A 13,725-nucleotide genomic window follows, 5' to 3' on the forward strand; every position below is an offset into this window, starting at 1 on the left:
GTGAAAAATACTGAATAGTGTATAGCTGGATTTAGCAGGCAACAAAAGCATCCACATGCCTTTAGCAGTATCATTCATGAACATTTAGCAGTGCTTGCCCACATGCCAAATGCTCAACTGTGACCTGAGCATTCACTTTTCCGTTGCTTTGAATAGAGCAGAAATACAGATTTTCAGTTGCATGGTCCTACTCTATGAGTTTTTTAGGGTGAGTGTGATTACATAAGTAGGAAAGTTTGCAGGAATTTGTTTTTGCAGTCTAAGGTCTCATCCATCAGCTGAGTTTTAAGTTTATCTATCATGTCGCTGAAGTCAGCAGGATTATTGCAACCATGTATATTGTGCATACACGTTCTGTATTCTGCAACGTTAGGGCACAGAAGAGAGTTATATCATTGCTTATACAGATAAATGTCTTTTAAGGGAAACGCTAATGAGATATTTGTGATTTTGGAGTCTAAAAAAATAATCAATGGTCTGTGAAAAAGTCATTAGATACAAAATTACCAGAGTTTCTAAACCCACTTCTTAGCTCTTAAAAAAAGTGCTCTGTCTTGTATTTCTCACCTTTGATATTATACTGCAACCTTAAATTTATCTCAGATACTGTAATTCTGGATTTTTACACATCTGTCCCAAATTCAGAAGTATTCATGTTCTCCTGGGAATAGGATTTGACTCTTCATTAACAATCGACCAGTTTTTCCTGGTGTTGCAAATGGATTTTCTATAACAATAACTCTCAGCTCTGTTTCTTAGTGGCAAGCAGCAAACTCAAATCAAAAGAAGGTTCAGGTTAACATTTCTCCTACACTTACCCTCTCCCTGGAAGAAGATAAACTTTAACAAAGGGGTCTGAATAGCCATTGTTGTCTCTAGGAGCAAGGTTTCTTGCCTGAAGGATGTGGATGATAAGGTTGCCAAGGTGTTTGTCATAGTTGATTTGAAGCTAAGGAATACATTAAAACACCATAAGATTATTTATTACTTTTGCTTCCTAAATGATTCAATAACTCTCCTAAATTCTTTGAATAAAATTAGATTTAGACCTTTATTTTAGCTGGAAATAAACACATTTTAGAAATTTTGGTCTCCCCTGACTAAAATGAGATGCTAGATGATTATATTGGATCTTGTAACAAGTTTTGATTTCAAAATCTGTCAGAATTGGTAAAACAAAACAAAACAACCAACTGAAAAATATCCAAAAAAAGAAACACTCATATTTGTCTATTTAAATCAGGGAAAAGCAGATGAAATTTGAACCCTTGTTATTATTCTGAGCAATAGTCAGTTTATTAATTACCTGGAGCCCCAGCCCAGGAAGGATCTTATGGTAAGACCCTTAGTACTTGTATATGAGAGAGGAATTAATTAAGGAAAGCAAAGACAGAAATCTCTGGGAAAGTAGGTTTAATTTATTCTGCTGCTTCCCATTCATTTTAATTTTCTTTTTTTCTTTAAAACCTAGAGTCAAGTCAGTTTACATAAGACAGAACCACAAACCTGGCAATGCATGGAAACAAATACACTGCATTATGAGAAACCCACGTCAATCTTTCCTTAGGTGTAGAGTCTGTGAATTTCTGAAGTAAACCACAATATGTGTCCAAATATTAAAGATGAGAATGAATTTCACTATGCTTTTAGCCTCTTCAGGAACGACAAAATTTTCTATTCTTCTGTATTTTGTAAGCCAACATTAAGGACAGAAGCAAAAATCAAGCACTGATTTACATTCATGACATTTCAAGGGGCTGATGTTGAATAAGAAATCACTTAATGGAGTATTTTTCTACAAATGTTCATCAGTAAAATGCAGTCAGTAGTAACAATTTACAAAGTAAAAGCTACGTATTTACCTGAATTTCTCCAGTGATTGGATGGGAAGCAGACTTGGTAGTTTCCGTGGGCTGCCAGATTAAAATACATAAATAAATACATAGGCACACACTCATAAATATACACATATTTATTGCAAGTAGTAGATCTTCAGAGTTATTTTATTTAACAGGTTTTGTTTCTACCGCTGTACTGCCACATATTTTAATAAAAACTCTTAATTATCTGCAATTTGTAATCTCAAAATTAATAGTTATGTTATCACAACAGCACAGCAAGTCCAGACCAGAGATTCTTATCAGCCTTCATGCAAATATGGAATCAAACAACTTGAACACCAAAGGCTTTACAGTCTGAGCAGACTGGGCACACAGGGAACCATGGGGAGAAAAAACATTAACCCTGTCTAAGAAAAACAAATGTTGCAAAAATAAGCCAAATACCATGTCAAGTAAAACACAGCCATATTTCTATTGAAGGGAAAGGTTACATTAGTTTAAATTGAGTTTAGATGAAAGTGGGCAGAAATAGTGGAAAGAATGTTGCTAAAACTGAGTGGTGTGGATTTCACAATTGCATGCCATCCCATACAATATTTTTTGCTTTATTCTGTGTTTCTGATAATAAATTCAGCTATACCATTTCATCTTCAAACTCCTCCACACACTTTCCATTACATGAAATTTGCATATTCTGTCCTCTCCTTTATAATGCTGTATAACTGTGCTGATTCCTATCTGTTCTCTATCATTGAGCTTCTCTAGGTCGCTGACAAGAGCAATAAAATCCTGTCTTTTTCCCCCCTTTTCTTCCCTCCTGTTTCTTAGTAGTTGGAAAATAATATTACCATTTGCTTCAAATCCTGGATTCTCAAAAAGATACTCTTCTGCTAAATGGTGGTGCCCTTGGGCCACCCTGGACCTACCTCTAATCTGCAAGCCATTAGTCAAGCATGAAAGCTCTCTCTGGGTCAGTAGCAGGATTTGTATATCTTTGCATTTTCTCCACATCTGTTTCCTTGGTTATGGTAGCAGAAAACAAAGGATGCAAACAAAGGCCACTTACTGTTTTCTGAAGACTAATCTTGAAGTCATCTTTCCCTGTTTTTCCAGACATGACCCTAACATACCATTCTGTATACTTAGTTGTTTTTTTTATTTCTGACAAGTGTAAAACTCACCTGCTTCTTTTGTGCTACCCTTCCCTCCAAAAAAAATTAAAAAAAAACCAACAAAACAAACCCAAAAACCCTTACAAAATTTCTTGGGCTAGGATGCTGGATGTTAATGGCTTTAAATTAGACTAATGAAGAGTTCACATCTGCTGGGGTGAAGCACAATTTAAGATCTCACCAGAGTACTGTATCCAGCTTTAAAACAAGTTCACAGCAAAGGGAATGGGCATGCTGAATTTGTGTGGGGACTTCCAAAGCTGGTTAAAGTGGAGTTTCCTTTAGCCAATGCAGTTACTTTGCTTTTTATGTTTCTATATCACAGTTAAATCTCCATATTAATTTCCAAGATTGTGATTCAGGATACTAAATATTTTATTTTCCCTCTGGTGTCAAATAATTTAAAACTGACCATGAGGAACTACCCAAACATTCCTAATAACATGAATAATTTAGGCTGAAAAAGACCTCTGAAGGTCATCTCATCCAACCCTCAGTCCAGAGCTGGGCCATCTTGGAAGCTGGATCTCATTTCAAAGGCAGAGATGCAAATAAGTTTCTTTATTCAGGCCTCAGTGAGGATCAATTTGTAAAGACGAAAAAGTATTTCAGTTCTGACTTCTCTAGGAGCAAAAGGATCTGAGAATTAAGAAAAACAACTCATTCTTCAAGATACAATTAAATGTTTCTATAGGGCACTTATATCCTGCATGTAATCTGCACCATAGAATGATCATACATTCTGATTGCAAAAGAAACAGGTCTGCACAGGATATAGTCAGTTCAAGACCCCTAAGGGTTAAATGTCTCCTGTGATGGCTAATCTAATTTAATTCTAATTTCTTTTTGATACTTCCTGCATACACTCACACACCCTGTGTAAGAGCTGGTGCTTTATAATGCCATCACATCTGCTGGAGAATGTTGTCATTACTGTATGTGAAACTTGTTAATGCCAGGCTCTGATGTTCTGTACTACCACTACAGTAACAAGATAAAACATTGAATATGAGATAATTTGCACTATGGAGCATAAAAGAGACTCCTACATTTCTGGAATGTATATTCTCTACAAAAAGCTTAAAAAACGAAAGTAATTTAACCTAGTAAATATAAGAACAGTTATAAAAACAGGATCTAGGCAGTTCGGATCTTTAGTCTGCCGTGGTACTTTGGGCAAGGCTGTTGCCTGCCTAGAAATGCTGTCAGCCCAAGGTAAAGAACAGTTGCAGAAAGGATGAGTAGTAGCTTTCTCTTCTAGCAGAGCTCAATGGCATTATAAACTTGGCCTGCAGTCAATGAACAGAAACTACACAAATAAACAGGACCTAAGTTATTAGGAAAGAAATGCCTTTCAACATGATTTTCAAAAATAAGCAAAGAATGTTTTAAATGTTCAACTGATTAGTTTTGACTTTTGCATCCTCTACATAAAGGCATTCATTTTAATAATTTTTTATTTAATCTTTTTAAGCCTCTGGTTGAATTTTCGTAAAAGATTATTAAATCCCCTGTGAAGCAGGACATGAAATTTATGCATCTATCTTTATGTGACCTGCTACAGCATCAAAGCTGGGAAGCCAGCCTTCTCATGTGGACACAGAAGGGCACCTCTCCTGGATACACTGCACATCTCTATACACTATATGGTGTATTTAGGAGATTGATGTATTTAATCAAATGACAGGGGTTTCAGTGTAGATAGTGACATTTGTACTAGGAGCCCTGCCTTTTCCTTTCCATGCAGTGCATGCACATTGAATCATGAAATCAGTAAGGTTGGAAAATAACTCAGAGATCATCAAGCCCAACCTATTACCTAACACGTAACACCTCACGACTAACTAAACCATGGCTTCAAATGACACATCCAATCCTTTTTTGAACACCTCCAAGGATGGTGACTCCACCACTTCCCTGGGCAGCACATTCCAATGGCCAATAACCCTTTCTGTGAAGAACTTTCTCCTCACCTTGAGCCTAAACTTCCCCTGGTGCAGCTTGAGACTGTGTCTTCTTGTTCTGTTGCTGATTGCCTGGGAAAAGAGACCAACCCCCCACCTGTCTACAACCTCCTTTCAGGCAGTTGTAGAGAGCAATAAGGCCTACCCTCAGCCTCCTCTTATCCAGGCTAAACCCCAACTCTCTCAGCCTCTCCTCATAGGAGATGGCATGTTTCACCCAGTCTTTTGACTGGTACTTCAACAGTGAGCAATTCTCACTGGTGCAGACAAAGCACATGGCAAAGTATTTCAAATGTAGATGTGTACAATATCCAAAGTAAGGTGTAATGAGACCAAGTATTCACCTAATCGTTAAGCAGTTTTGCCAGATCTCTGAATTTCAGTGCAGAAAATCTTGATATATCTATTTAACTTGTGCATCATAGACCTGATTTAGTTCATTATAGGAATTATGGCAAGACAGAATTACTATCCACAACAAACATCAATAAATATATTTACAGTATCTGCTAAACTGATGGATGAAAGAGATTTCTCATGTGAATATTATGCAAGTAAATTGAACAGCTATCACAAATGAGCAGGCATCATTTGCTGGCTTTGTGTCTTTACAGAACTTTAGGCATTTATAGTTCAAATTGTGGTCACAGCCTCAACAGCTCAAAAATGCAGTATTACAATAATGCAGTAGGAATGTTACAGTTCTGTGAATGAAAAAAAAAAAGATATGGAGACATAAATATCTAGAAAGCATCTTGTCTGAAATATGAAGTTTCATTTCCAATAGTAAAATAGTGGGAAGATGGATATTCAGGAGAGCAATCAGCTTTAGATATCTTGCAAATAGTGTAAGCAAACACAATCTTCACAGGATGGATTTTCACTTCAAGTGTTAACTTTCTTGGACACAAAATAACTTTAATATCTAGCTTTCAGTTTCAGCTGTGAAAAAATTATACCAAACATCCACTCTGCCCTTTCCAGGTGTATAACTGGGTACACAAGGACAAAGTTCTGCTGAGAAATGGACAGGATATAGGAAAGAAAATGAAAATTCATGCCTAACAAATTCACAGAAATTAGCTAGTGACAAAGTATGTTCCAATGGCAAATTTATTTTTCATCCTTACCCTGACTTTCAGTGAAATGCTAATATTGCTATGATTATTCATATCTTGTAACAGTTTAAACAGTAGCTTAGTATAAAAAGGGAAATTATTGTCTTAGTAATATCAGTTTCTTCTGCAGGACATATACTGAGCATCATGTAGGATGCACTTGAAAAGCAACAGCAACAAAGAATGAAAAGGGCAAATATTTTGTTTTAAAACAGTAATACTAAGTTTGAGAAATCTGTTTTCAAAGAAGGACCAAACTTTCACGACCTTGGATAAACCACATAATCTTCTTCCCTTGTGTCCAGATTTTGTATCTTAATAGCAATACTCATTATTGTCAGGAAAACTAATTGATCAATGTGTCCTTTGTTTTCTTACTACATGTGGTAAAGGCTGCATTAGGCCCAAAATTATGCCCCAAATATTGCCAAAACATGTCTCTACATGATTTGCTCAAACCCCCTTTCCCCTCCTTTCTAGAGTTGGTACTCAGCCCAGAGATGAGAAAACAAGGAGCCAGGTGTCAACAAGCCTGGGTAAACAACCCAACCTGCCTTGTTGGGGTAAACAAAAGCACACACCCACCATGTGGGATGATTGTGCTGTGCTTGTGCTTCTTCCAAGTACGGGCATATTCTGGCCATATGCTCTGCCATAGGCTAATGTGTTGACCCAGTTTGAAAATTGGCTAAATCCAAGCCTTGAGCAAATTATAAAAGCTACTCAAATTGTAAACAACTTGCTCTTTTGCTATTTTGTGCTCTGTTGCTCTTTTCACTCTTTCTTTCTTTTTTGCTCTATTGCACTTGCTCCCGCTCCGTGTACATGCTCTGCCTTTGACTGCAGTCCAGAGAGAAGCTTGCTACCCAGGAACAGACCTTGTGCCACAGTTCACCTGGGAACCAGCAAAGAGTCCTTTGCATAAGCTGCACTGAAACTACAGCCAGTTTAGCATCATGCCCCAGTCCCACCAGTAGGAAGAAGCTGCCTAACCACACCCTGAAGGGACAGAGACCTGGGAAGCCAAGATTCAGGGAGAACTTGCCTTAATCTCTTTCAGCAGTTCTAATCATGTCTGCTGTAAGCACAAAGCTGCGGACCTGCAAGCCAAAGCCATTTTGGTTCGCTAGCTGATCAGGACCGCTCATTCAGGACCGCTCCGCTTGAACTGTGAGTTTCTGCTCAGGGCTTTTTGCCTTCCTTTCAGGGTTTTGTGGGTCAGGAGGACTCCTGGTAGGAGGCAGCCGGCAGGATCGTGCTCTCGCGAGCCTGCACGGGAACAGGAGCCTGACGTCAGCCACGGCAGTTTTAAATCCCGCCCAGGCTGTGCGCGGGGCGCCATTTTGGTTCACTAGCTGCCTGTTGGCTGGGTGCAGAAAAAAAAAATGGCACTCAAACGTTGCATCATGGTTGCCACTCGGATGAAGGGTAGAAAAGCAGCATCTACCCAGACAGAGTTGTTTCACCAGCATGCTGGAGTCCAGGCTGCCAGCTGCAGAGAGTGCTTCAGCCTGGCACTTGGAATAGAAGGAGAGGGAGAGGACACCTGTGTCAGGTGTGACCAGGTGAACTTTCTCCTCAGCCTGGTGGCAGAGCTGAAGGACGAAGTGGCCGAGCTGAAGGAGGAGGTATCTAGGCTAAGGACAATAAAGGGAAAGTGAAAGGGAGTTAGATTTGTGGGAGAAGGCTCTGCAGATCTCCCCTGCTGAGGGAAGGGTCCCTGGAAACGCAGAGGGATGGATACAGGTCCCTGCCAGGGGTGGCAAGAGAAATCCACCCCCACTCTCTCCTCCTCCTTCGCTGCCCTTGCATAATAAGTATGAGGCCCTGCAGGGTGAGGGCAGTGGGGATGAGAGGGCTGAGGCTGAGGAGCAGGCATCCAGAGGGGAGCCTAAGGCCAAGCGGTCCCCACCAGCTGTAATGACCAGCTCCGGGGGGAAGCCTAAGCCCAAGCGGTCCCCACCAGCTATAACAACCGGCTCCACAAAGAAAAGGGGAAGGGTTATAGTTGTTGGGGACTCTCTCCTGGGGGATACTGAGGGACCCATATGTCGTCCCGACCCATCCCACAGGGAGGTCTGCTCCCTACCCAGGGCAGGGGTTAGGGACATTGCAATGAGACTCCCTAAATTAATCCAGCCCACTGACTATTACCCTCTGCTGATAATGCAGGCTGGGAGTGATGAGATTGACAAGAGCACCAGGGTGATTAAGAAGGAGTTCAGGGCCCTTGGACAATTGATAGATGGGGCAGGAGCTCAAGTGGTGTTCTGCTTAGTTCTCTCAGTGGCAGGGGTGCACACTGAGAGGAATGGGAGAACCCACACCATCAACAATTGGCTCAGGGGATGGTGCCAGAGGCAGAACTTTGGGTTCTATGGCCATGGGACAACTTTCACCGCACCTGACCTGCTGGGTCTCGATGGGGTGCATCTATCTAGAAGGGGTAAGAGAGTCCTAGCACTGGAGTTGGCAGGGCTCATTGGGAGGGCTTTAAACTAGGTCTGAAGGGGGTGGGAAAGAGGAAAGAGCAGGCTACAAGGTAGGGTCAATTGAGAAGTCAGGAATCCAGCTGCGATGCATGTACACCAATGCACGCAGCCTGGACAATAAGCAAGAGGAGTTGGAGGTCCTGATTCATCAGGGTGACTATGATATAGTCGCCATCTCAGAAACTTGGTGGGACAACACGCACAATTGGAGTGCTACACTGGGGGGCTACAGGCTCTTTAGGAGAGACAGGCAAGGGAGAAGAAGAGGAGGAGTGGCTCTGTATATTAGGGAGTCACTCTCTGCTACAGAACTCGAGGTGTAAGATGAGGGAATTGAGAGCCTGTGGGTTAAAATCAGAGGGCAGCCTAACAAGTCTGACATCCTGATTGGAATCTGTTACAGACCACCCAACCAGGATGAAGAGGCTGATGACTTGTTCTACAAGCAACTGGAGGCTGTCTCAAGATCATCAGATCTTGTCCTTGTTGGTGACTTCAACCTCCCAGATACCTGCTGGGAACTTAATTCAGCAGAGAGGAGGCAGTCCAGAAGATTCCTGGAGCAAATAGAGGACTGCTTCCTGACACAGCTGTTAAGTGAGCCTACCAGGGGACAGGTTCTGCTTGACCTGCTGTTCTGCAATAGGGAAGGGCTGGTGGGAGACGTGATCATGGGAGGCTGCCTAGGGTGCAGTGACCACAAGATAGTGAAGTTTTCAATATGCAGGGAGGTAGGGAGGAGCACCAACAGAACCTTCACCTTGGACTTCCGGAGGGCGAACTTCAGCCTGTTTAAGAAACTTATTTGTAAAGTCCCCTGGGTACCAGCCCTCATGAACCAAGGGGTCCAGGAGGGTTGGACCTACTTCAAACAGGAGCTCTTGAAGGCACAGGAACTGGTAGTTCCCACGTGCCGAAAGATGAGCCGGCGGGGAAGGTGACTGGCCTGGATGAGCAAGCAGCTCCTGGAGGATTTAAGGGGAAAAAAGAGGCTGTATCACCTTTGGAAGGAGGGGAAGGCTTCTCGAGGTATGTTCAAGGAAGTTGTTGGATTATGTAGGAATAAAATTAGGGAGGCAAAGGCCCAGCTGGAACTGAAGCTGGCCACCTCAGTCAAAGACAATAAAAAGCATTTTTACAAATATATTAACAATAAGAAGGGCAGGAAGAACCTGCACTGCTTAGTGGACCTGGAGGGGAACACGGAGACTGAAGACGAGGAAAAGGCTGAGGTCCTGAACACCTTCTTTGCCTCAATTTTTAACAGCAAGGCAGGAGTTCAGGACGAGTGGCCTCCTGAGCTGGGCGTTGGGGTCGGGGAGCAGTGTAGTGCCCCAGTAATCCATGAGGAATTAGTTCGGGACCTGCTGAGCCACTTGGGCACTCACAAGTCCATGGGACCAGATGGGATCCATCCTAGGGAGCTGAGAGAGCTGGCAGATGAGCTGGCCAAGCCGCTGTCCATCATTTTCCTCCAGTCCTGGCTCACCAGTGAGGTCCCAGATGACTGGAAACTGGCCAATGTGGTCCCCATCCACAAGAATGGTCGGATGGAGGAACCTGGAAACTACAGGCCAGTCAGCCTGACCTCAGTGCCTGGGAAAGTGATGGAGCAGATTATCCTGGTGACAATAACTGCGCACCAGAAGGATGGCCAAGGGCTTGGGTCCAGCCAGCATGGATTTAGGAAGGGCAGATCCTGCCTCTCCAACCTGATCACCTTCTATGATCAGGTGACCTGTCTGGTGGACGTGGGGAGGCCTGTGGATGTGGTCTACCTGGACTTCAGCAAGGCCTTTGACACTGTCCCCCACAGCAAACTGCTATCAAAGCTGTCAGCTCGTGGCTTGGACCGCAATACTCTGTGCTGGGTTAGGAACTGGCTGGAGGGCCGAGGCCAGAGAGTGGTGGTGAATGGTGCCACATCCAGCTGGCAGCCAGTCACCAGTGGCGTCCCTCAGGGATCAGTGCTGTGCCCCATCCTCTTTAATATCTTCATTGATGATCTGGATGAGGGGGTCGAGTCAGTCATCAGCAAATTTGCAGATGACACCAAGTTCGGAGCAGATGTTAGTCAGTTAGAGGGTAGAAAGGCTCTGCAGAGGGACCTCGACAGACTGGACAGATGGGCAGAGTCCAATGGGATGGCATTCAACAAGTCCAAGTGTCGAGTGCTGCACTTTGGCTACGGCAATTCCATGCAGAGCTATAGGCTGGGGTTGGAGTGGCTTGGAGAGCTCCCAAACAGAGAGGGACCTGGGTGTGCTGATCGACAGCCACCTGAATATGAGCCAGCAGTTTGCCCAGGTGGCCAGGAGGGCCAATGGCATCCTGGCCTGCATTAGGAATAGTGTGGCCAGCAGGAGCAGGGAGGTCATAGTGCCCCTGTACTCTGCTCTGGTTAGGCCGCACCTTGAGTACTGTGTCCAGTTCTGGGCCCCTCAGTTTAAGGAGGACATCAAGACACTTGAATGTGTCCAGAGAAGGGCAACAAGGCTGGTGAGAGGCCTTGAACACAAGCCCTATGAGGAGAGGGTGAGGGAGCTGGGATTGTTTAGCCTGGAAAAGAGAAGGCTCAGGGGAGACCTCATTGCCCTCTACAACTACCTGAAAGGTGGTTGTAGCCAGGAAGGGGTTGGTCTCCTCTCCCAGGCAACCAGCACCAGAGCAAGGGGACACAGTCTCAAGCTGTGCCAGGGGAGGTTTAGACTCGAGGTGAGGAGAAAGTTCTTCACTGAGAGAGTCGTTCGTCATTGGAATGGGCTGCCCAGGGAGGTGGTGGAGTCACTGTCCCTGGAGGCGTTCAAGAGGAGATTGGACGTGGCACTTGGTGCCACGGTCTAGTCATGGGGTCTGTGTTTATAGGTTGGACTCGATGATCCTCGAGGTCTCTTCCAACCTTAGTTATACTGTGATACTGTGAAAGCCACCTTCGTGTGCCCACTCACAAAGCCAGAACCACACTCAGCTGTTCCTGTGCCGGCTGCTAAGTCATGGGAAAAGAAGCCGCGTGTTGCTCCATGCCCAAGTGTCCAAGTGCCAGGGCGACCCACAGAAGAAAAAATGGGAAAAGCAGCTGCCAAGAGGAATCGGCAGTGCTCGCTCATTTATGAGCTGAGCCAGGAGGAAAGCTGCTCCACACCCCACCCCCACTCTCCAGCCACTATGGGAGGAGAACTGCCCTCCCATTGCCTGAGAGCCTGTTCCAGGTGAACCAGCCCACACCCGCAGCAGCGGAAGAAAGCTGCATCTGGAAGGGACCACCCCCAGAGCCAGCTGTGATAGCGGCCAGCTTAGCGACCATTTTAGCAATGAGCTTTCCCAAGTGAAACTGTATCTTTTCCAGTGTTCACATGTTTAACACCAGTTTTGGTTCTGTTTAAAATCCTCATGCATTAGCCTGTGAGCTATTGTAACCTGTGGATTGTAATGAGGCAGCCAGATTATGTCCATAGTTGTAATTCATGAGTAAAAGTTGGTTTAAGTGCCTTTGAAAGGTTCATTTAATTGTATGTGCCTGACACCTGGCCTCACCATTGTATTCAGCCATCAGGTGTCTACCGAGTCGTCCCCTGGTGGACAAACAGCAGATTGCACTCTAGTTCTCTTATTAAATTATAGTTTTATATTTTTCTAATTTGGTTCAAATTTAAACTGTACCAGTTTATGGGATTATATTCCCAAACGTACACTAGAAACTGCAGAGATAGATATATACATACATATATATACACACACAGTTAAAAAGTTATGTTTTTATATTAATAAATAATCATCAATGTTATTAGTATTTCATAATTCTATATTAATAACCATGTCAGTACAATAAATCAAGTATATAGGAAGTTTCTTCTTGTTATCAAAATTTTACTGCTACATAACTGAGAAGTTTCTCACCTTGCTGCTGTGCCGCTTTTTGCTCACTGAGGGAGAACCAGGCTGACCAGGGCTGGGAACAGAGCTAGAGGTGGCAGAAGTGGTTCCAGAGTGAACATGAGATCCCTTTTCCACTCCTGAGCAAGCAACCAGAGGTGACTGCTGTAGAGAAACCTTCTGGAGCTCTGCAGCCAGCTGCTTGGGATCAACCCCTGGGGACTTCGCTTTATCTACTGAATTAAAGAGAGCTTTGTATTGATAATTGCTGTCAGATTCAAATCCATCTTGCCCTGGTACAGGGGAAAGATGGTGATCTTTACAAACGTTCATGTCATTTGCTTGTATACTTTGAAGATGCAAAAGACAACATATTGAAAATAGACATCTCCCCCACAATACCAACATCCTAATTCCAGTCCTTCTGCTCAACACTGCCAATTTGTGTTACTCACCTCACAAGTCTTCTGAGAAGCTTCTTCTCGAGATGGAGAAAAATAGGTTTTGTTGATAATGCTAAATTTTACAGGAGCATACTACAGTATTCAAGACTGTTGGCCTGTGTTAACTTGCACTGTATGGAACTGGCCCAGTTTCTCAAGTATCTGAACTATGCTGCAACAAGCTTTAATCCCAATGTTTTTTACAAAATCAAATGGATATTCAATAAAACTGAGTTCTGCTCCTAAGATAATTTATACCAAAGTAGAGAGAAAAAGAACTCAAAACTTTAAGACCACAAATTAATCACAAATATGTAAGTCATCTTCACTGCTGCCCCAAAATGAGTGCGAAGAATCTACCCTTTCTAAACAGCAATTTCCACTTTATAGAGAAATTAGGTCAATCAAGTTTCATATGTGACTTAAACTGAAGGGAGTTAAAAGAATACAAGGCTCAGCTTGCTTCCCAAGTTTTCAGAAGTGTGAGAGATTTGAGGCAATACATTACTCTTATCCTGCCTGCTAGGCTGCATTTGTTTCTTCTTTCTATAGAGAATGGTGATTTTTCCATTCCAATGCACAAGCAGTCTGCCAAATCTCAGAGGTAATGGCAAGAAAGACTTGGCTGCAACAGCAATTGTCCAATAACTTTAATTTGTCTGTTATACTTCACCTTTCATAATTGCATGGTATAATGACCATTCTTAATAATTTCCATATATAAAGACATAACAGTAATTGCAGTGTGCAGACTGAACTATTTCTGACTCCAGATTAATAATCCATTTTGTGGGAACACAGGCCTGGGATGACAGCAGAGTG

At 43.1% G+C, this 13,725-nt stretch overlaps 1 protein-coding gene across 3 annotated transcripts in view; it reads right to left on the minus strand.

Annotated features, from left to right (window-relative positions):
* PCLO (piccolo presynaptic cytomatrix protein) overlaps window positions 1-13,725 on the minus strand; it is a 353,643-nt gene that overhangs the window by 58,947 nt on the left and 280,971 nt on the right. For 2 of the 3 annotated variants that reach the window (XM_068167826.1, XM_068167817.1), the window contains exons 13-15: window positions 12,485-12,696; window positions 1,863-1,913; window positions 819-949 (exon numbers count right to left, since the gene is read on the minus strand). In XM_068167826.1, coding sequence (XP_068023927.1) covers window positions 819-949; window positions 1,863-1,913; window positions 12,485-12,696 — 394 coding nt within the window. The remainder of the gene's footprint in view (window positions 1-818; window positions 950-1,862; window positions 1,914-12,484; window positions 12,697-13,725) is intronic. The other variant, XM_068167810.1, reaches the window with a different exon arrangement.

The sequence above is a fragment of the Melanerpes formicivorus genome, unplaced genomic scaffold, assembly GCF_026170545.1.
Source record: "Melanerpes formicivorus ecotype bairdi unplaced genomic scaffold, bMelFor1.0.p_v2 SCAF_3, whole genome shotgun sequence".
In the NCBI taxonomy this organism is placed as follows: domain Eukaryota; kingdom Metazoa; phylum Chordata; class Aves; order Piciformes; family Picidae; genus Melanerpes; species Melanerpes formicivorus.